Source organism: Uloborus diversus, chromosome 1 (genome assembly GCF_026930045.1).
Source record: "Uloborus diversus isolate 005 chromosome 1, Udiv.v.3.1, whole genome shotgun sequence".
Lineage (NCBI taxonomy): Eukaryota > Metazoa > Arthropoda > Arachnida > Araneae > Uloboridae > Uloborus > Uloborus diversus.
Genome location: NC_072731.1, coordinates 2,358,795 through 2,382,855, shown reverse-complemented (window position 1 = coordinate 2,382,855; position 24,061 = coordinate 2,358,795). Strand labels below are relative to the sequence as shown.

At 33.5% G+C, this 24,061-nt stretch overlaps 1 protein-coding gene across 1 annotated transcript in view; it reads left to right on the top strand.

Annotated features, from left to right (window-relative positions):
* The first annotated feature begins 10,685 nt into the window (after positions 1–10,685).
* Positions 10,686–24,061, top strand: part of LOC129234272 (uncharacterized) — a 29,360-nt gene continuing 15,984 nt past the window's right edge. Inside the window, exons 1-3 of the mRNA XM_054868267.1 lie at positions 10,686–10,742; positions 12,854–12,923; positions 21,572–21,640. Of these exons, the coding sequence (XP_054724242.1) occupies positions 21,584–21,640 (57 nt within the window). The 5' untranslated portion in view covers positions 10,686–10,742; positions 12,854–12,923; positions 21,572–21,583. The remainder of the gene's footprint in view (positions 10,743–12,853; positions 12,924–21,571; positions 21,641–24,061) is intronic.

Sequence of the window (24,061 nt, the reverse complement as noted above, 5' to 3'; positions counted from 1 at the left end):
CTTAAATACCGTAAACGCTTACAGTCATTTTTGTCTCACTTTGTTTGGGTGATTTCAGCTTAACTTTTCCTAGTTCAAAATAAACCGTCGATAGAAAATGATAGTGTTGATCGATTCACGTATTTGAAGAAAGAAGAATTTGCTTAATAAGTATGCGTTTTATACTCTTCTCATGTCATTTGATAAAAAATAAATTCGAGTTTTGAATTGGACAGGCGAGTGTCCAGGATTTCATTAAGGGAGGGCTTTTGATTTCAATGTTTTTTCATTCTTGCTTGCATTGTCAGGAAAACACAACAGTGCCAAATAATTCATTTCTTTACACTGTTCCCAATGAGGGGCGTAGCGGTGGGAGGGGATATAAGTCAAGACCGTTATACTATATACATGTCAGAACCCTTATGGAATTGACCTTCTAGAAGATAAATTCTGGTTGCGCTAGTAACCTCAGTATTTACTCATTCTACTGCTTGTTTAGATTTCAAACCTGTTTACTGTGCACTAAATTTCAATAAGTACTAATATATTTCTAAAAAATCTTTTATGACACATGTTTTCAGGTATTCTAAAATAGTGCTTAATAAACTAAATAGTAAATGGTTCGTTGCAGATGCAAATTATTTACATTACCCAAGCACAATTACTATGCATATTCATTCATAGCAGCAACTCTTCCCTTTTTGTGAACCGCCTAAGTCATCATAGCCATTTTATAAAAAGCAATATTAAAAATGACTTGTGTTGACAGCCCATTCAGTGGTTCCTCCATCACTGCTTTTAAGAGAATAGGATTTTAGTCAATAAAAAGAGGACACTCCTAAATTGCCAGGAAACTTCCCAGAGAATTATTTTTCCTAACTGCTGAACCCTAACTTCAACATTAAAAGTTAACTAAAAGTCAAATATGAACTTTTCTTCATTTGACTTTCTATTATTTTTTTTCACACTGGGAGGGATTTAATCCCTAAATCTCCCCCTTGGACACAGCCCTGGAATTGAAAGGAGGAAAACCACTGTGGCCATCCGTCTCGGATTTTAAGGCTTTGTCCTGTATTTTGTAGAGGTCATTCAATAAATTATGACGTTAAAATTTAGTTGTCTAGTTCTTTAAATGAAGAGTTAGTTTCAAGCCAACCCCCCTCCCTGCCCAAGGTTTTTTTTATACCAATTGCCTCTGGACATTGACACAAAACAGTGAATCGGGGATACACAAGCATCATCAAGTTTCGACTGTATACAAATACTATAGAATTATAACTGTCCGAGTCCGTCGGGCCCGAACTCGGATAATTGGACAGGCAATTAAAGGATGTCCATGACTGAAATGAAATTAAAAATGTTTTTTAAAATGACTCAAGTTTTTTGAAGAGAGCAAATGTCTGTTTTTGTAAAATTTAGTAAAAAGTTATTATCGTATTGGCATGTGTGTTCAAGCTTAGGATTGTAGCTGTTAATGCTGGTACAACATATTCTGAATTGCAGAATAAAATGGAAAAAAAAAGCTGAAAAACTAAAACTTTCTAGTTTTTTGCTACAAAAAAGGATGATTATGAAATCTTTTAAAATTCAGTGAACTCCAATTATCCGAATCAATTGGAACCGGACCCCATTCAAATAATTAATTTTCTTCAAAAAACAGGGTCTATTTCAATTAATTACTGAAGGTATGCATTAAACAAGGGGGAAAACTTATTTTCAAAGAAGAGCTTTTCATTGATGAATGTACTTTTAGGGCTATACATTAGCAGAGTGGCCAGAGGTTGCAAAAATAGTTTGCTTCATATATATGTATATTTACCAAGATGTGACTTTATGTTTTTTACCTCAGAATATTCAATGCATCATTGAAACAGGAATCCAAATGTTAAGCTAGTTCTCTAAGTAAAAAGCTTTGAAAGCAGAATAAAGGGGAGAGTAAAAATGAATAAAATAACTCACTGGATTTGGTTTAAAGATTAAGGACCCCCCCCCCCCCCCGTTTAGAAGGTGGATGTAGGCCTGCGTTACTGGATGTAACTAAGAACAAACTTTATCTTTCAGTTAATTTTCATTAGTGAAACAATGTCAAATTGGCTGCTATATCAGGACAATAAAAATTTGAAGAGAAACAAACTGTAACTAGTATGTGTCATTATAAACTAGTATGTTGTGGCCATCACGAAACTTTCTTCTATATCTTTCTTATAATTCTGATCCCTCACCACTCTTGACGAGGAAGCAATATTCCCAACAAAAACAAAATTACATATGCAAAAACTTGACAACCATCCCAATGTCTGAATTATCGCAAAATCAAAGCAAAGAGTGAAAATTGAAGGTTATTTTAAAAGACTTGCTTGAATTAATTACAAATATTTTATTTGTTAACAAACATGAGATGGCAATTGTTAAAAGTTTCAAATCATTTGGAGATAATATTTCCAATCATTTCCATACAATTAAAACCACAAGAAATAAGCAGACAGTTTAGTACGATTTATCTTTCTCATTGTTGCATTCATAAAGCTATTTTTATTCGCAAAAAAAAAAAAAAAAAAAAAAAAAAATCAGCACCTCTTGGAGTGATTGGCGTGAAAATTGAACCAATGCCTGTTTCATATGAATTCACATTTATTCCGAATTTCATGCAGAACGTAACATTACTTCTTGAGATATGGCACTCACAATGCAAAGAAAGAATGTTCGATTACCCCACCCCCTTTTCAGTTGTTGACACCAAAATAAAATCAGCTCTTATACCTTCTAAGGGCTACCTGTCAATAAATTTTTGTTTGATTCCGTTCATTATCTCTTGAGATACAGCAGTCACAATTGAAGACAAAAAACGTTCTATAGCTCAACCCCCGTTTGAGATATCGACACCAAAATTGAATCAGCACCTGCTCCTGTTAGGGGCAACATACGGTCCAATATTTGTTTGATTACGCCCGTTACTTCTTGGGTAATAGCAGGCACGCATAACTCAAGAAATGTCCCATTGCTCCACCCCCCTTCGAGGAATTCACGCCAAAAACCAATGGGCAGTTCACATTGAGGCACATATGTGTACCAAATTTTGTTTGATTTCATGTGGTAGTTTTTGCTGTAGAGCAGCCACAAAAAACTGTTCACACACGTACGTGACACACACACACTACTCAGCACACCTCAAAACGTTCAAATCCATCAAAATTTGAACAAATTCAATACTTTTTTCTATATATTAGATATAGAAGAAAGTAAAAATAGTTTAACCCATATTTAAGTACAGGTAACTTAAATAATTAAAATATCCTAAAATTTTCTACTTTTAATTTTCCAAAATTGCAGAGGAAAAAAAAATATTCTTCATGTACAAGTATATTTGGAGTTCTTGATTGAGAATTATTAAAATTGTTTAATAATATTCTGATTTAGGTCTTAATTGTATTGTGAACAAAATTATACATATATTTTTATTTTTTAAGAGAGTACTAAAATGTAAATTTTTCCATAACCATCTCTCTTCACTACAACCTTAAAATTTCATGATAGACGTTGTTCACTGTCGCACTTTATTCTGACTGAATAATAAATAGCCAATTTATCTGCTTCAAAATGATCGATTTGTTTTTAACAAATAAAGTACAAATTTGATAATTCATTAACAGCAGTTTTCATAACTTCAGACTTTCAGCTGTATATTTTCATTATTTATTTACATATTTAACTCTTTGCACTAGACATCTTTTTTTCTTGCTGAATTTTCATTTCCAAAATTTGAATGGAATAAGTTAATTCCCTGGTATCAAATAAAATTGAATATCCTCTCAGATACGGCAATATATCACATAATGCATAGGGATCAAAATTATTTCTGATGTAGAAGTAGAAACTTTCTAAAATTACATGGAGATGTTTACTTTAAAGTTAAAAATATAGACATAATCCAAACAAAGTTTTGTGAATAAGAGTTTTATATGCATTTTACAGGTACATTCATAGTCCATGATTTCAATACATCTTTTTTATAACAATAAAAATTCAAAAGTAGTTGATATAAGAATACATAAAATAAATCTCACAAGGTCCTCAAGTTAAAGTACATTTTAGAATCTTAATACACTGAGTAATTGAATTATCATTCCACTCGAAAAGCCTAGCGCACCACATTGCTAATATTAGACAAAACAGAGCAACACATCATTCAGGATTAGTAGTAAAGTGAAATAGTCTGTTCAAATCTTCAATTTTTGAGGAAATATCCAGATAGAGCACAAGCCCATATTCAAAACATACAACTGGTAACATCAACTGTTGGAGGGGTAGGGGTCCAGGAGCAGAACTTTTCAAAGAACTAAAACCTACAAAATATAGAATAAGTACAGTTAATACAAATAAACAAACTCGGGGGAAAAAAAGGAAAAATAGTTCTTTAGAATTTATAAGCACATGCATTTTCAAAATATGTAACTGTATGACCAATAAATGCATTATATCATTTAATGTTTTTCCAGACTAAAAATCGGAAAAGAAAAGATTAAAATAGAATTACTATAGGAGCATATGAAAACAATACAATTGTTTGTATAGATATTTCAAAACAAATAAACAGATTGCATGGGCCCAGCAGTGTCACCATAATCAATTTTTTTTCAACTTATAGCATATAACAAAGTTTCCACAGATTGTAGAGCTGCAGAGTAATAAATTATATATTTATGATTTAATACATCTTTTTCACCAGTACAAATATAACTGTTTTCAACAATATGTTTACATGCCAGAAACCGGAAGCAAGGCCCACATAGTATCCCTTCGACACCAGTCTTCATTCCTTCATCAAGATTTTTTTCCCTGGCTTGTTTATCACTCAATTTGATATTACAGTTACCCCTTGTTATATCGTGCTTTTGGGGGGACAAAGAAAAAGCACGCATTATCCGAAAGCGCGAAGTAACCAAGGTTATTAAAAATAGTCATCCATCCAACACATACATGTAAATTAGCATTCACTCTTTTTGACATGATTTTCAAAAGGTGTCGATATGTTTCAAGAATTTACTATCGCACGTATTGAAACTTATACAAGATTCAAATTTAAGTAAATTTTCAGCGTCAATATGAAATGGTGACTAAAGATGATCTTCATCAAGAGTGAGCATTCCAATACCCTCTTATTCCCAAGGGACTTTCTAATCCCTTTGATTTGCAGTAGAAAGGATGTGAAAAGTAAAAGTAACCAGATTGTTAGAGAACTCTTTTGCCCGTCCAGAGCATTCTTCCTTTCTTTGATGCAAATCTTGATTTGTGGAACCAAGCACAAATCTTTTCTGTGCTAACAGGCAGTCAGAGAGGGTGTATGTTCTCTTCTACTTAGACCAGTATGACACCTGCCTGCTCTCTCAATCATTGTAAAGGTCTTGGTATCAATACAAAAGAAAACATGAAGTAGTTTCCAAGCTGTATCTTAAAATGAAATATACTGCATGTATGTACATTTGGATAACAAGAGTTGCCACTGCTTTTCCAGCGAATTCAGAAGTTATTAAATACAAACAAAAAACCTGACTGCGTAAAAACCAAAAAAACTAAAAAGAAAAATGTATAAGCCCAGTAGTTTAGAATGTTATTAAGTACTACTGAATAACTACACCATTGAAATAGTTTTATAACCGTACACAGGTAAGACAAATCATAAATTCAAAAGCAGAAGAGAAGGATCAACAGTGGGGGCCCATTCCTTTCTGATTCAAGGAACCCCGCAAAATTTGAATAAGCTCCGACTGTTGATCCTTCTCTTCTGCTTTTGAATTTGTGATTAGTCTTATCTGTGTACAATTATAAAACTATTTCAATGGTGTAATTATCAGAAGTACTTAATAACATTCTTAACTACTGGGCTTATACATTTTTCTTTCTAGGTTTTTACGCAGTCGGGGTTTTTTTGTTTTTTTTTTAAATATTTTTTTTATTTTACACTTTTTAGTTAATTTTCATTGACTTAGATGATTATAAGAGGATACACTTCTCAATCTTGTCATTTTATTGAGAGAGTTTGTATCTTGAGGTTTATTAAGTTAAGGTTTACTTGCGGTGGTCTAAACTACTGATAATTAGTCCCTTTAGGCAGGGCCCAATTAAAATATTGAGGGGTCCTAGGCCAAATACTTTTTTGGGGGCCCCTGTATTCAAACTTTATAGCATTAGCCGTCGGCTGAATAAATTTTAGCAAGACTAAAGCAATTTCAGACATTTAGGGGCCCCTAAATATCGGGAGCCCTAAGCCCGGGCCTAGTTGGCCTATTCAGCAATCAAGTCCTGCTTCTAGGGGCCTAACTCGGCTTAAAGCTACATGTGCATGACCTTTGGCAAAAACAGCCTGTATAACTCATGCTGACGCGAGCTAGAAAACGTCGTCAGTCAAATCTATCTCGCAAAACTAAAAAAGGTAGACAAGAAAGTACATAACGGAAAACTCAGTCTCCTGAATCAAGACAAAAACAAATGCAACATGTTAGAAATGAAAATTGAATTAGTAGACTCTCTTTCTTTTGGTGCTTATTGCACAGGTTTATTTTGATGAGGACTACAATCTGAGTGTCTTGCCTCCCTTACGCATGATATATTTTTTATTTCAGTAGATTACATATAAACAACACATGAAAGAATTTACATCAGAAAGAGGGGGAAGTACATGCGGAGCGAGGGTTGGAGTTGAACCCACCGCCTCAAGTGTGAGAAAAGCCCGATCGGTAGAGTGTTGGATTCGGGGACGGAGGGTCCCGAGTTCGAACTTCGATGGTCGAAGACCCACTGTCGTCATTAAAGGGGACTGGGCGACGTTAAATATGCTCGTGGTCTCAATGTCCTCCAAGTGAAACGATACCTCTGGGGGTGCTAGTACCAGGTAGCTATTAGCTCCTGGACTAGTTCTAAATTCTCATTAACTGTTTGATCTGGTGATGGTGCTGCCATCTATCGGTATAAAAAATAATGGAAGCAAGGCACTTAGTATGCAGTCCTCGACATAAATACAGTTGTGACTCGGAATCGGAAGTGTGAGAAAGAATCGCTTAGACCACTCGGCCACTGAGGCGGGATTGCCGCGAATCTTAAGAGAGAAGGGAGGAAAACATGGACATGGGAACCGGTTCGCTTAACTAGATGGATGTCCATGTGGTAGAAAAGTGATTCCTTTTCAACCAACGATCGTCGACCATTTTGTGGGCAAGTACTTCCCACTGCACATCCAATAAGCTTACTTTGGGTTCGTTTTCCGCAATTTTTGCGGGGATTTTGCATTTTAAAGTACCACTTTCAATGGAACATCCTATTTTTTGAAAAAGAAAAAAGTCTCAAAATAATTTTCTATTGGAAATTCACTATTGGAGGTAATTTCAGAACAGAAAATAGATTTCGCATCTCCCTAATTTGTAACTCATGTTTAATTCGGCTATTTGAAACATTAAAGTACATACCTTTCTCGTCGACGAAAAACTAATTTAGGGTTTTATGGATTCCGGGTAAGTCAGTTTGAATCTCTAGAGGCCATTCATTGATTACATAAGGATGATTTTGGCAACTTGCTTACCCTTACATGGGGGAGGGGGGTCGAAAGATTCCCCCCTCCTTATCTTACGTAAAATTCCATTTCGATTTTCAAAATAATAAAATAACAAATCTTACTTCGCTGGAATCGTTATTTTTTTTTTTAAACCTTTAAGTGTAAAAAAAATACTTACTAAAAGGATTCTAGACTGAATGTTTTTCGATAAATATTTTTTGTATATAATGAAATACTAATTAAAAATAAGACATGCAATACACAGTGCGATACTTTTATTATATGTTACACTATTCATTCTATGAAAAACAAGTAAAAACAGCTCATCCTTATACGTTTTTACCTTCCCAAAGAAAATAAAATATGATCCTTGCCAAACCACTTGACCGCACAATTTCTAATATAGAATATCGACTTGAAAATTGCCCCTTCTTTTTCTTATTATATTAGAGCAAAAAAAAAAAAAAAAAAAAAGCAAAAATGCCTTGTTCCATTTTTGCAATTTAAATAGTATTTTCACATTTTTCAAAAAATGTGACCATAGCGGAAACCTTGATTGAGACCAGAACATTATAGGTGCTTTTCAGGCCTTGACGCAAGCAGTTTTTTTGGGGAGACAATATTTTTTTCAGAAAATGAGTGAGAAAAAAAAAGAGCACACTGAATAGATCATATAAATGCATTTTAAACAACTTATAATAACAATTTTAAAATGACATGTAGAGAACTTACCCTTGCCAACTTGTTCAACAAGACTCTTTCAATGGAAAGATAAAGGAAATTTGTCAACCTATTCCATCTTCAGATTGCTCAAATTGAGGGCAGTCCAGTAGATTCACAGGGAGACTGCAAAGAAGGAAATATGTAAAGCAGGAAGATACTGGGTTCAAAGCCCAGTTTTATAGGAAAAATACCCGCTTTGTAGAGGAACCATCGTTGAAGACGGGATGCTTAGGTTTTCTGCAAAAAAAAAAAAAAAAAAGGTGATTTAAAGAAAGAATATGATTAACATGAATTGCACGCATTGGGGACAATTAGTTACCTATTTCACAAACTACTTTGACAAATTGTCAAATTTTCATCTTAGTAGTAACTAACTACCCAGGGTTGGCTTTCTGCCGGCAGAAACTAGTTTTTGCCGTGTCAGTGGCAGAAATTGGTTGTAACCGGTAAAAACCGGCAGAAACTGGCAAAAACTTAAAAGCATCTTTAATTACTTAAGTGATTGCTAAATAATATTCGTTTAAGTAAACTAAAAAATTAAACTTCATTTCATCATTTAAAAAAAATAAAAGCCTATGCTAATGCCCTTGATTTAGTTCGAGAAGGGAACTTTTCATTTGCAGATGCTCGTAATGTTTGGATTAATTTAATAAAGGACGAAAAATCATATAGGTGCTCAGGAAAGAGGAGTGACATACAAAATTAAAAGGCATTTCTGATTTTAATTTGCTCACTTATATGCTTCATCTAAATTGTTTGTGATCGAAATTATCACGTACTTCAAGAAGAAAGTGCCAGAATTTTACTTGCAATTATTAACATAGATTTTGTACCTAATGTCACAGCTTTGCAAAACAAATTGGCCCTATTTCTCGAAACTTATTTTCCAGTCGAATTTCTCCCACTACCCCAGTTACTTACTACATGGTGGAACAAAAAAAAAAAAAAAAACAATAGATGAAAGTTTCAAACATTGCTTATTCCTTCATGCATTGCCTGCTAGCTCTTCTGTTGCAGGAATATTCTAAAGTTTCTTATTTGTACATATTAGATTGAGAAACTGTTTAGATTTTAGAAATAACCTTTTTGAAGAAGCAACCGCAGGGTCCAAGCAATGTAATATTTGATTTTAAATTGTGGTAATATTATTAAAATGTGCTTTGGTTAATAATTATTTTTTCCATGCACTTCCTATTGCATGTCAATAATTTTTTTTTTATTTTTATTTTGTGAGTTTTTGCCAGTTTTTGCCGCAACTGTGGCAGAAAGTGGTTTTCGCCATGCCGGTTTAACCGGTTTCTACCAGTGGTTTTAACCGCCTCCGCAGAAACTTGCCAACCCTGTAGCTAACAGAATAGAGGCTCTATCCATTGAGGAATGCACTAGCCCAAAATACACCTTATCATCATATAATTCCATCAATAAAATATTGTTTTTAAAATTATACAGATTATCAGGGGCTCTCAAACCCCTGTCCCTTCTTAGATGGCAGGGCGTTTTCACACTAGGAAGATTTGAAATTATTACATGAAAACAAATCACTTGTTGACGATTTGCAAAGCAGAGAAAACACAGCATTTAACTTACTTTTACCACATTGAAACATACTTAGCATAAAAACGCATCGAGTTATATGCTTGTAGAATCGTAATGTCATGAATACAAGAAGTCATAAAATCCACCTCGGGAAGATGCTCTATATTGTTTGATAATAATTTTCAATTTTACTAATTAGCCTGCTCAAAAATTAAATTCACTCTGCTGCAATGCTTGTAGCTAACATTACAAACAGACCGGCCCAATATAATAGTTAAAACAAAAATAACATACTTCGTATATAATTATACAAAACGCAGTGAAACAACCATTTAGCTCGAACACCGTTGATGCGACATTAAATATTACGTTACAAATATAATGTTTAATATTATGCACAAGCAAAAATAACCAGCGTACTTTGCATTGATCCGTACTAAAAATACAAAATTAATAATCTCAAATGCGAATGATAAGGTATTAAACGACTTAAAAATTAGAATGAATACATTAAAGATATAATATATATTTTCTAAGCCAACAAGAAATATAAATAATACACAATAAATATCTACAAACTGAAACTATTATGGTTAATGATTGATCAATTTTAAAAAATAATGATACAAACGTCGGAAAATTCAAAACCACATACCTCCACCAAAAACCGCTCGAACGTAAAAAAAATGGCTTCCTTCCGGAAAAACATGAATACTCTGCCAATAATCTAATCGCCAGATATACAAGCCAACGCCAAGTGCCGGTTAGATCAAAAGATGGACAATTTCTTTGGAGTGCCGCGGTTGACCTATTGTTCTCCGGTCAGGTTTTCCTCGAATGAGCAAACTCGCTGCTGCAGAGTAAATGTAAATAGTTTCGTCTTTTGGGGAATATTGTTTACTGATCGTATATTTCTCTATCTCTTAGTATGAACAAGTATCAAAAATGCTTTTGAAAGGTATTGATTAATTTTTATTTTCATAAATATTTCATGAAACACTTGACCTCTGATGTGTTTCGTTATTGGAGAGTTTTTTCTAATTGAAGCTGATTTTTGACAGATATACGAAGTTACATTTTAAAGTAACAAAAATAATTTAATGTAATCAGAGCTATGGCGGAATACTTGTAAAAACTTTTTAAATACTCTGTAAAATTTCGTGCGGAATTTGTAGAGTATTTTTAAAGGGTTTTTTCAAAGGCTCTTAAGAACTTTTTTGACTTAAGAGAATATTGAATAAAAAGAGTGGATGAATTGATATGACTTTTTATGTGTTTTGTCTTTTTTTGTAATAAGTAAATGGAACTTTATAGTTTTTTCGTTTCTTTATGTAGCATAACTTCAATAATTTAGGCTAGTTTTATTTGCATCTTTAAAATTCTGAAGCTGAAAATAATTAAAGCAATCCGACAGTGGCGGCGCTAGGCGTCGGCGACGTCGGCAGCTGCCGACGGCCTCGCGCAGATAGGGCCTCGCAAAATTCTCAGAAGTAAATTCTAAGAAGTTTTAAGATATTTCTATGTTTTTGATTGAAGTTCTTATTAAATACAACAGACGCAAAAGTAAACAAAATAGTGTGTGCAGGGGAGAGTGCACAGAGCCCTGACTTATCAAATATTTGACCCAATTCTGTCGGGGCCTGAGTTAAAAATATTCAATGGCAGCAGCTTATTGATCAGTTAACTCTATTCCTCCCCACCCCCTTCTTTTTGCTCTTCTTTTCAGTTCCCTTCTTTTTTCTTTTGTTTCCTAAATTCATCTAAAAGTAAGAAAATATTCAAAATACTGCTCCTCTGAACTCCCCCCCCCCCTCCACACACATACAAACGCACACATCGAAAGCATTATGGAGCAACTACTGAAATTTTGTTTCCAGATCTTAATTTCGCGATATTTCCAGCCTAAAGCCACCAAATACTCAACAACATCGAAAATCGCTTAAAATTGCGTTTTTTTAGTTTGAATTTCAAAAATTACCGAGCCTAATATTACAAAAAATGGCCTTACAATCGCATTTTTGAGGCTTGAATTTCAGAAAATATTCGGGCAAGGGTCCCCATACCGTCTTTCTTTTATATCACAAGCAATTAGGCTTTTTAAACTACATTAACAAAAAGTTTAAGTGGAATGGCTCCTGAATGTAAAATATTGCTAAAGTTTTTAGTACCATAATTTTCAAAAATTTTCGAGGGAAGAGTTCCTTTCCTTCCCGTAAAATCTTCTAAGTTTGTCTAAAATTCCGTTTTTTAAACTTCAATTTAGAGAATTTGCAAATGATTGGTTTTGATTTTTTTTTTTTAAAGAATCGATCTGGGACAGTCTCTGACCCTAAGGTCAATAAATATGGCCTATAATTGTGTTTTTTAATGCTTCATTTTCTAGAAATTTCCACCGAGACACCCTGTACCTTTTTTCCCTTAACGTCAGCAAAGAAAGCCTAAAATGGCGTTTTTAAACTATAAATTTCAAAATTTTTCCGGGGGAGAACCCCCGGAACCCCCTTTTTATCAGGTAATTTTTCCCCCCGTCAATGTGCCGCCTCCTCCCCCCGCCACCAAAAAAACTTCTTTCAGACTGCACTACTAATCACAAAATGTTTTCGTCCTAGCAATTAAGTGAATTAGGAACCCTAAGTGCCAATAGTTAGTACAAAAATTAATTCCATGAATTCAATTATTTGTCTGAGAATATTTTATGATTAAAAGGGCCTCGCAAAACTGCGTCGCCGACGTCTACTTTTGCTCTCGCGCCGCCACTGCAATCCGAAATGAATCGCTTAACTTTTTGAAGGCAACTGATTATGAGTTAAAGGGAAGGGTTTTGAGAAAGGAAGTGGAAAATAAAATTTTTACATTTTATTTTTATTCTTTACGTTACTGGAAAGCGCTGGTCCATTTAATCAATTTAGTAGATGATTATTTAAGCATTATTAAGAAGTGAAAACGTTACTCTCTTTTTGTGAGCCGTATTTTCAAATGTCGCTTGCGGTTAATGCAAGCAAAATCTCATTACATTTAAAGATTGCTTATGTGAATGTTTCAATAATTTTTTTTTTAATTTATTTTTAGGATCTTCCATCATGTTTCTGTTGCGAAAAATTAAAATAATAAAATATGCATCAGAGAAGTATTTTTACAGGTAAGTTGAAAAAAAGATTAATTCCCCCCCCCCTCCTATAATTGAAGTTATCGATGCAGGACCTTCTAAAAGATTCATCAACTATTTTTAAATACTGTGTAGTGCGCTATGCCTGATTACTCTTATAAGCTTGTATCAGAGACTAATATTTCTCATTCGAAAATTTCAGATTTAAACATTATTGCCTTTCCCCTTTAGAAGTTGAATTATGGCTGTAAAATTATACCTTTTTTTTTTTTTTTCAAGCAGGTTACGGTATTTTATCTCAAAAAACAATGATAATATGCTGAATTTTATTCTGTGATTACTTTTTAAACACTTATTTAACCTAATAATTCCGATGAATAAATTTTTGTCTGTTGGAAAATTGATTTGTAGTTGTTTTTGTCGTGTTTTTATTTATTTATTCACTAGCTGCGTCGCCCGGCTTTGCACGGTCTACCTCGAAAATAAAAGTTATGTCAAGTGACGCGTGTTCAATAATCAGGCTTCAATTAGAGAAAAAAAATACTGCAAAATTTCTCGTTTGAATAATCATTCTTAATGAAAGAAAACAGCAAATCAAAAATTCCCGAATAAATTACACGCAACACCTAAAATCCTTGAAAAAAAAAAAGAAAGAAAGAAAGAAGATAATCGCCAAATAATAATCAAAAGGGTAAATTTTACCTCTAAACAAAAAGTTTTATTTAGTAGAAGCCGAGGGGGGGAAAAGGTGGTAACCTTCTGAACGCTAGTTTAAAATGAGATCGCGCAAACGATAGTTTTCCGATATGAAAACAGAGCTCCATTTGGCTTTACAGTATTTTTTTTTAATTCGAAGGAAATGAATGAATTTAATGGATATTTTTCGCGGGCATTCGAATGGCGCCAAAGTCGATCTGGTCGGATAATTATTTGGGGTAAAAAGAGCCATTTAATGCTATTTTCGGACCCTAAAATTAAAATTCAAACGTTTCGTTTTTTTTTTTTTTTTTTTTTTTTTTGCGTTTGAACCCTTCTCCCCCCCCCCCCTACGTCCCTTCTCGGGTGCCCGGGTACCTCTCTGCCAAATTTCAGCGAGATCCGGCGAAAATTGTGGATTTGTATGGGGAACATATATACACATATATATATATATATATATATATACACATACACACACGTTTAGTCTTTAATTTTTTCCTATAGATTGACTAGAAAATTGCCCGTTAAGATATGACGGATGAAAATTGCTTCTACATTTGAACGAACCAATTGCCGGTTTGGTGATATTTTGATAGTTGAAGTTTTAACCATAACTCCAGTGGATTAACCCTGAACTCCGGTAGATAGCATTCATAGTGGACCATTTTTACGTTTCTTTATTCTCCTAAAATAACAGTCTTAACAGTAAAACAGTTAAGTTACCGAATCCAGTTTAGCTCTGTCAAAATAAAGCATTTCCCTGCATATCAATTAATACCAAAAAAAAAAAAAAAAACTATCAATTAATGATGCCGTACCGTCGTCATTAATGGTGACTGGGCGACGTTAAATATGCTCGTGGTCACAATGTCCTCCAAGTGAAACGATACCTCTGGGGGTGCCAGACTAGGAAGTTATTCGGCTCCTGGCCTGGTTCTAAATTGTCTCTCGAACTGTTCATAGATGGCACCACCATCTATTGTGTTGTCTTTGTACTGTCCTGTAAAAACAAAATTCTGGAAACATTGTGGATTAATAGAGGTATAAGCTTCCCCAGTGGAATAGCAGAAACCTCAATCTGTGTGTGTGAAAGAAAGAAAAGAATGATGCCGTGGCACGAGTTTCATTGTTGATGACGTCAACGTTACTCGATCATTCGCGATTATATGTATGAGGACTAGAAAGTCACTCGTCAAGGCATGACGGGTGAAAATTGTTTCTCTTCTTCTATATTTTAACAAAGCAATTGCCTGTTAGGTGATATTTTGATAGTTGACATTTTAACCCTAACTCCAGTGGATTATCCCTAAACAAATAGCGTTCATAGTTAACCACTTTTTTGTTTCTTCGTTCCCCCGAAATGACACAGTCTTACTAGCAAAACAGTTAAGTTTCCGGATCGAGTTTAGCCTTGTCACAATAAAGCCTTTCCCTGCATGTTAAACATTGCCGAAACTCATTATCAAATGATCATACCATGGCGCGAGTTTCACTGTTGAAACACGAGCGTTACTCGATCATCGGCTATTATATATATGAGGATTTTTTTATATTCTTCTTTTTGGTTTTGAGCATTTTTCTTTTTTATATGAAAAAAGTCTTTCACTCAAAATGATAGTTTCAAATCAACGTTTTTCAACATTTTTGACCTGCAGATCGATAAAAATGTGAGAAAATTTCGTGTGCCGGCGAGGAACTTTTTTCTTTTCTTTTTTTTTGCAAAAGAGAGGTGGAGAAAAGAAATTATATTAGGCACCTAAGAACTGCTACATGGATCATATTTTTCTTATGACTAACTTACTGTAAATAAAAGTAATTTTTGTGTACTTTTGAAAAACACAAGTTAATAAAACTTTAAGAAAAATCATAGATGAAAAGTAATTACTATAGTCTAGATTAAGGCCAGAAAACATCATTAAAATATTCCAATTTGAAAAGTTAAAATCGAGTGAAAAATGCATTTTTTTTTTAAGCTTGCCGTTTTTATGTGCCGTGTCGTATCCATGCAATTACAATTACATAGGCACATACAGTGGAACCTGTGTGTAACGATACTGTCTATAACCAGGGGTCGATCCAGCGCGAAATTGGGGCCGCTTTGCGGCCCCTTCACAAAATTCCGCATGGCAAAAGCGGCCCCTTTCACAAAATTCTGCGTCGCAAAAGCGGCCCCATTCACAAAATTCCCCATCGCAAAAGCGGCCCCATTCACAAAATTACGCGTCGTAAAAGCAGCCCCTTCACAAAAATTTATAAAAAGGCAGCCTTTTCACAATATTTTTTAACCGCAAATGTGTACGCATCTACGCGAAAGCCTACCCCTCTTCCACCTTCCCCCATCTTATCTTTTTGCCTGCTGCGTGAGGTGTTTTTGCTTGAGAGCGTCAGAGGGGGGGGGGGACGAGAGAGGGACGCTTGTGATTGGTGGCTAGCGAAAATCCAAGAAAAATAATGAGCACGTGATAAAGAATTGATTCGATGATTTTCTGCTGTTCCACGAGTGCGAATTGAAGACTGACTCATTTCACGCCACGGCAAATTAATCGCCTATATTCTGTTGGTTTGATTTGCTTCAATGACCAAATACTTCTGAATTAAATATTCCTTTGAATCATTGTAACTTTCAGTTGTGTCTTAGTTGCACGCATCCTTCCTTTATCCATATTATTTTGCCAAATTATGCACTTTTAATTCTCAAAAGTAGTTGCAAATTGAAACCTTGCCAGTTGCAGATCTTCTAGCTTTTTTTTATCTTTCTTTCTTTTTTTTTTTAAATTTTTTTAAAATATTCACCTGTTTTTTCAATTTGTTCCTATTTTCTTCAGTTTATTTTGAAAAAGTTTAAGGTTCATAGTTGGGGGGTTATCTTACGGAACGGACGAGCAAAATTTCTGAAAATTATTCCCGAACGAAGGTTAAAAAGAACATTCGAAAATCTTATATTTTCCTTTTTTAATCAATTGCATAGAAATTCGCATTGAATACTGGCGCATGCTGATGCAAATCGTATTGTATGGCAATTAATTAAATCCTGTTAGAGTATGAGTGACTACGCGGGAAACGCCGAACAACCGATTGGCGAAATTCCCTGTAGTTTGTAGTTGATACTGTGCGTTCTCGAAAGCTCACTTGACACGATTGCATTTAATGAAAAAAAAAGGTGTGATTAGGACAGGGGTACCCACTTTTTCTCATATTCTTTAGTTTAAAGCAGCGTTTCTTGATCTTTTTTTGAATCTCGGACCGGTAGAACTTCGTCAAAAAATTTCACGGACCGGTAGAAATTTTTATTTATTTTTTTTTTCACTAAAATAAACTAATCTGTTTTGTCCTTTTTTTTTTTTTTTTTAACAAATGCCAGAAAGAAAACCCTTCTACTTAAAATAAACTTACAAAAGTTAATTGTAAAATTTTTTTTAAATAACTTACACACTTTGAATGTAAAAATAAGCGCAGCTAATTTGTGTAAATTTTCATAAGCAAATAAATCTTATAGCGAAACCACAAAACGTATGCAAAGTAATGGATATATTAATGCATAAAATATCGTATAAAATTAGGAATAAAATTAAAATAAGGAAATTTTATTTTATTGGGAACGGGTATAATTCTTCGAAGACCGGTCAAATTTTCTCGCGGACCGGTGCCTACGGAGAATTGCTGGTTTAAAATGCATTATTCATTTTTTCTTTCCTGCTATTTTTCTTGTAGACTGTACGCGTAAGAGCAAAAGATAACTTCCAAAGTCACGCTAGTTTGAGCGTACAGCATACAGTAAACCAAAAGAATAACGGTATTATTTTTTTTGTAGTTTAATTCCTAGATTCCTTCTTTTATTGATAAAATACAATGCCAGCTGAAAAATATCGTCGGTCATTCTATTTAATCTTGCTGTCTTCTTAAAATAAATATGAAACTTCCAGATGAGCAATTTCACAATTTTTTAACGCATGTCCGCTAATGGTGAGCAACGGGAACAGCGAGCAAAGGAAGTTTTATTGAGTGGGATTTTATTAAAAAGTGGCGGGAATCGCGTAATCTGCAGACGATAAATTAAAAAAATGTGGTAATTGTATATTATTCCAGTTCGTTTTCTTTCTCGGTATTAATTTTTCTTTTGTAACAGATCGTCTGCGATCTAGGAGCGCAGACGATATTTTTCGTAGTTAGCTTGTTCGCGCCTTCGCGTGTTTAAGTGGACATTTTTTAGGCGCATCAAAGAATAAATGGATATTCTATTCGATTATAATTTGTGTGGGAGCGGATAATGGATAATTTTAGCGGATAATGGAGCGCTGGAGATAGCCGCAATAATCTCAGTTTGGAGAGATTGCTTGTTCGTTGAAAATTATTCTTCAAGAAATTAAAATATGAAACGAGGACGTCCTGCAACGGGAGGTACCTCCCGAAATTGTGCGTATTATGTTAAAAAATTTCGCTCTTCGAACGTTCGGTCCCAAAATATTGTGAATTTCTTCAAGTCAGCAATTAACGACCCCGATAAAATCGCTACCACCACTTCACCATGCAGTAACGTTAACGCAAATGTTCCCGTTTTGGAGGGCTCGGGAAATGCGGTAAAAGATAGTACATCAAATGACAGTGAGGCAGTTCGCGAAAGTATAACGATTTTTGAGCAGAAAATACTGGAAGTGAATCTGGAGCAACTTCAATTGATGATGATATTGAGATTGAGCCATCAAATAATGATTCAAGCATTGTATTAGGGAGTACAAATGGAAATAAGAAGCATGCAATAAATAAAAAGTACATTGCAAATTATGAAAAGGTGTATAGCTGGCTTTACTATAGTTATTCAGCTAAGGGTTTTTTGTGCAAAATATGTTCATCTTTCATGAATGTTAGTGATTTGAACAAACCTTGAGTAAATATTGGAGTTGATATCAAGAAAAGCTGTCACCCTATAGAGTTTTAAAAAAAACATGAGTGCAGCAAAAATCACAGAGAGGCTGTCAATATGCAAAAATCTAGTGCAAAAGAAGGAATTCTCAAAAAAATCTGAAAATGAAAAGATTGGAAATGAAGCAAAAAAAAAAAAAAAAAAAAAAAAAAAAGCAGAAAAAAAAAAAAAAAAAACAGAAAATTGATTGGTAAGTTTATTCAAATTTTGTACTTATAATCATGAAGCAATGGGCCATTTTTTAGAATTTTGAATCTCTAGTTAGATTTTTGGGGGTAAATTTAGATGACAATGAAATGAAAAAACATTTGCTAACTTGTGGTAAGAATGCCACGTATTTATCCCACATTTCAGTTCAAAACATTTATCTTTGAAAATACCAAAATTCCGTTCTTTTCAGGAAAATCCTAAATTTTACTTTGATTACGCAATATATATTTAGTATTAATTAGTATTGAGTTTCGAAATCCAATTCTAAAATAACTTTACTAAAAATAAAATTCTTTTATATGCTGTTTTTATATTTTTATTTCTTTCGAAGATCTTGGTTTCCTTACATGCGCCATGGTAAATGAATTTTTCGCATTTTTAATGTTGACTGTACCTTGTTAAGTGGCAAACAAATAAAATTTCTTTATATATTTATTAACATCATTAAATTGCAAAGTTTTAAATGAAATACCTACTCTGTAAGAACGTCAAATGTCAAAAAATTAAACGCTGAATGCTGGTGCAGTATTATTTTGGGTTTTAATTACTTTTAAGTTTTTCAAACACATACATTCTTCTGTGTTAAGAAATATGTGATATCTTTAAGTCTGTTCATATTGTATTTATTGGGAGTTATCATTACGTTCAGCAGCATGTGCAATTTTCATTGATCTAAAAGTATTTGAGAGGGGCAAACAGTAAATCTGTTGTGAGACTTTCACCTTAAGAAAGTGTGCCTTGCATATGTATATTTCTAAAAAACAATAAATGTAATGTGTATCAAATTACAATTAAAATGTTAAGGATCTTACTTCCCCCCTCCCCCAGCGCATTTTCTCTAGACAGCTTTCAGGTATTCTTCAAGAACTTGCAATCACCCCCTGAAACCTGTCTAATGCTTTTCTATAACGATACGACAGCTAAAAATGCTTTTATATAATCTTTTCCAAGAAAAAAATCACAAGAAGTTCTTTTTTACAAAAATAAAGAAAATTCACAAAAATATTTTGCTTTTTCACAAAAATAAAGAAAATTCACAAAAATATTTTGCTTTTTCACAAAATGGGGACCCAAAAAATAAAACCTGGATCGACCCCTGATAACAATAAACCTGTCTATAACGATATTTGTCTTGGTCCCAGAAAAATGTCATCATGAATAATCGAGCTATCTACAACGATAACCTGTCCATAACAATATTTTTTTAGGTCCCAACAGTATCGTTGTAGACAGGTTTTACTGTATGCCTCTGCATATAATCTGGTAATCATAAAACTGACGTTAAAAAACCGTACACAATGTTATTGCCATTATCAAGGCCCGCCTAACTAAAAGTGAGGCCCAAGGCCCACAATGCTTCGGAGGCCCCCCTCTCCAGTCTATCATTGTAAGTAAGAAGAAAATAAGGTAAAATAATGTTTAACAATTTTTTAAACAGCTATGTTTTCAATTAATAAATCATTACTTTTTATTATTTACACAATAATGCATAATTTTTTAATGCTATGCATAAGATTTTAAAAAATTTGGGGTCCCATAAGAAGATGGGGCCCAGGCCCAGACCTAGTTGGCCTGTGCGGTAATCAGGCCTTGACTATTATATCCTGTGTAATGAATTGTTTTTGACGCGGGCAAGTAAAATTAATCGAGGATCAGCCAAACATTTTTTGCGAACCGATTCCGGTCCCCCTGCCTAGAGGTTGAGAATCCTGAGTTTTCTGAAAGTTTGCTTTTTTGCGCTACTCTCGGTTTCACAAGGTAAGGGAATTTACAGATTTTTAAACTAAGACCGATGAAATTTTAAAACTACAGTACCCGCCACTAATAAAATCACTGGATTATAAAATCAGCCGCTTTTTAAAATCAAATTTGGAAGAACAGAGTCATCGCAATATCAAAACATGTTAAAACCATCCTTTAATAAAATCACTATCGCCGTTTTATAAAATCAAACTTTTGGATATAATACGCCAAAAATTGATAAAGATGCACCAAGAAGGGAAGGAATCGATCTCTGTAGATGAGGAAATATCAGAGCCGAATTCGCTCTCTTCATTAGATGTCAGAAAAGTGCTTGATATTATGCGATGCACTTTTGAGCCAAGAGGAAAATATAATGTTAAAACTTATAAACATTTTGTAAACTTTCAAACGATATTGTTCTTTACTCTGCAACTCTAAAAATATTGGCGCATTGTTATTTGATTAAGAACCTTGTGCAAATTTTAAAAAATGTACCTCATGCTCAAAATAACTGTATTTTTAAACACTCGAAACAAAAATAAATGTCGTTTTTAGAGCATTTGAACTTCAAAATCTATAATTTTTAAAGTGAGTTTTGGTATGCCGTTTTATAAAATCAGCCGCTTTATAAAATCAAATATCTTCTGAACCAATGTGATTTTAATAAGCGGCGAGCACTGTAATACAATCTAGATTACATTAGGGTTTCAGGTTAAAGGTGGCTAACAATTTTGCTTAGTTTCTGACTTCGTGATTTTATAAAGATTCGTATGATGATTCGAAAATGATTTTGATGATTTTGTTTAGCCCTACCGAAATACTACAGAAGAATGGGAATAAATATAGGTTTTTAAAATGTCAAAAAGAGTAAAATACAAATTTAAGCCGTAGCTGTTAAACAATGGTTAAAAAAATCTCTTAATATCTGTACTAGTTTCTAAATTGAAATAAAAAATTACAAAAGTATGTGGAAAATGGGCTAGAAAAATTGGATGGCACTTTGCTGTTCTAAGTTTATTAGCTCAGAAATAGTTATGTTTATTAATTAAGTTATATAGAATTACATTTTAACTAACGTCATTCCTAAAGCTTTCTTTTTATTGACTAGGTATTTTGAATAATGGGATGCCTGTCATCAAGAATTACCGTTGAAGATAACTCGAGACCTGTCTTTCATGTAAGTCAAAGCATTTGATTTATATTTTAAAGATTTTAAAAATACCTTTTGTGTCAATGGCAAGAAATAAATACCAGTGCAATGTTGATTTTTTTCCCTAAATAACTGAAAAGCAAACAATGTTCCTCAATACCGGGAAAAAAAATCGGAACAACCAGTTCTTAATGCTTCATATTTACTTACTCTCAATGTTTCAGAATTTTTTTTTTTTTTTAGTTTTGAAATATTTGCGTGTCCTAAACTAAAAAAAAAATGTAAATGACCCATTAGATCTCCTTATACTATATTAATTGATCCTTAAGTTAAGGACCAAGTATAGTTATCATTTTCTTTAGTAAATAAAATAATGAAAAATAAATTATTAATTTTCATTACTTTTATATTTTTCCTATGTTCATTAAGATAATATGCTAAAATTTTAAAAAGAGAGTAATATTTTTTTAAAGATATACGTTTAGATTTAGTTTTTAATTAAAACGTTTGTGTATTTTAATTGTCTTTAAAATGTTATATTGGGATGCACGAAATATTCGATTGGTGCTCGGTATACCGCCCATTCAACAAATCGTTCGGTTCGTCCGAATGCTTCAATGTTCGGCAACCGATGAGTATGAGTAAACACATTAGATAATTGGTAAACAAACACATTTTCTGTACTATTAATGAAAGTTATAGCACCATTGTACAAAATTAGTTTAAATTGTTATTCAGTAATATGGTCATATTCAAAGTTATTTTAATGTGAGAGAAAACACTCAGATATTGAAGTAAAGGTTTGTTGCTTTTCTTTTTTTACTTCCTTTTACAAAAAAGGAAGAATTGTATTCGCGAAAAAATTTTCACCCAAAAATCGGCCTTAATTTCCATTTTGCTCACCCCTGAATGAATGTTGAGTTTTCTTTTCCACTTGACCACACGTGGATATCTGCCTAGGAACGTACAAACAACCGAAATATCCATTTTGACGATCCCCGAGTTAATTACAACGAGTTTTCCCGTGACGTTTGTATGTACGTATGTGTGTATGTATGTCGCATAACTCAAGAACGGAATGTCCTAGAAAGTAGAAATTTGGTGCGTAGACTCCTAGTGGGGTCTAGTTGTGCACCTTTGGGGGGGGAAATCATTGTTAATTTCGATGTAAACTCAAGTGGTGTTATAATTTGGCGGACACTTAGCAATATATCGCCAGTATTTTGGTCGCCAAGTTGTGTCGCCAACTTGGCGACAAATTTGGCTTTTTTTTTTCTTTTTTTTAATAATTTGGTTTTAATTTGGCCACTGTTGGTGACATTTAGAGAGTAAACTATTGAATCATATTAAAATGGCCAGTAATGAGAAAATAACATTAAATTGGAGTAAAAGGAAGTCATGTGAAGCACACATCTGCTCGTTTTTTTTTTTTTTTTCAAAATTTTATTGTTGCTTTAAAATAACCTTACTTGATTTATTTTTGCAGTAATTCTTACTTTTTACGATGTGAAACATTGATGAGGGGTGCTTATCCCCCGAAGAGGGATGGCGCACCCTTCAATTACTACGAGGCTGCCCACCCTCCGTGAACACTACTGCATTAACTATTGTTTTAAAACGACTTAATTGAACTAAGCATTCTAATCAGTTTAATAACAGTAAATTATGAAGCAGGGGCATTGGGCATTTTACCTTTGAATTTGACTTCTCAATTTCAAGTTTGATAAAATTATTTATCCATTACTGAAGAGACTAAGGTAGTAGAAAATCACTTGAATAAATTGTAAGTCTTTAATGGTATTTTACGATTTGGTTGTGTACTTGCATGCAAGGCAATGCAAGATTTTTTATTTACAACATAACATGTTACCATGATTATATTAGTTGTCAAATAATGGAGCAGGAAGGAAAATAATTATCAATTTAAATTACAGACAAACGTAAACCGAATGCACCATTTATTATATTAATTTGTTTTTAGAATAACTAATTTTATTTTTGATATATTTTAAATTAATAATTATACTTAATGCAGATAATCTTAGGATGTTTAATGGAAGTGCATTAACAATTCCCAAAAGGCACAAATAGATAAACATTTTCGATTTTGAATTGGCATGAAATAAAAATAAGTACTGTGGCTGATAAACAGAGGCTAATAAACTGACACAGGCTAATAAACTGTGGTTGAATACTCGGTATTCGGCCAAATATTCAGTTAGAATTTCAATCGAATATTCGGTATTCGGCAAAATATGGTATTCGGTGAATCTCTAATAGTTAAGTCAAGAATCTCTGAACTCTTTATGACATCATAAAAAAATAAAGAATTTATCCGTACAGCTGGGGTAGCAGACATTATTTCATGTGATCTGACATCATGTAAGAGATGATTGATTTATAAAATAGACAACTCACTATTGGTATTCAATTTGGCAAATTGTAACA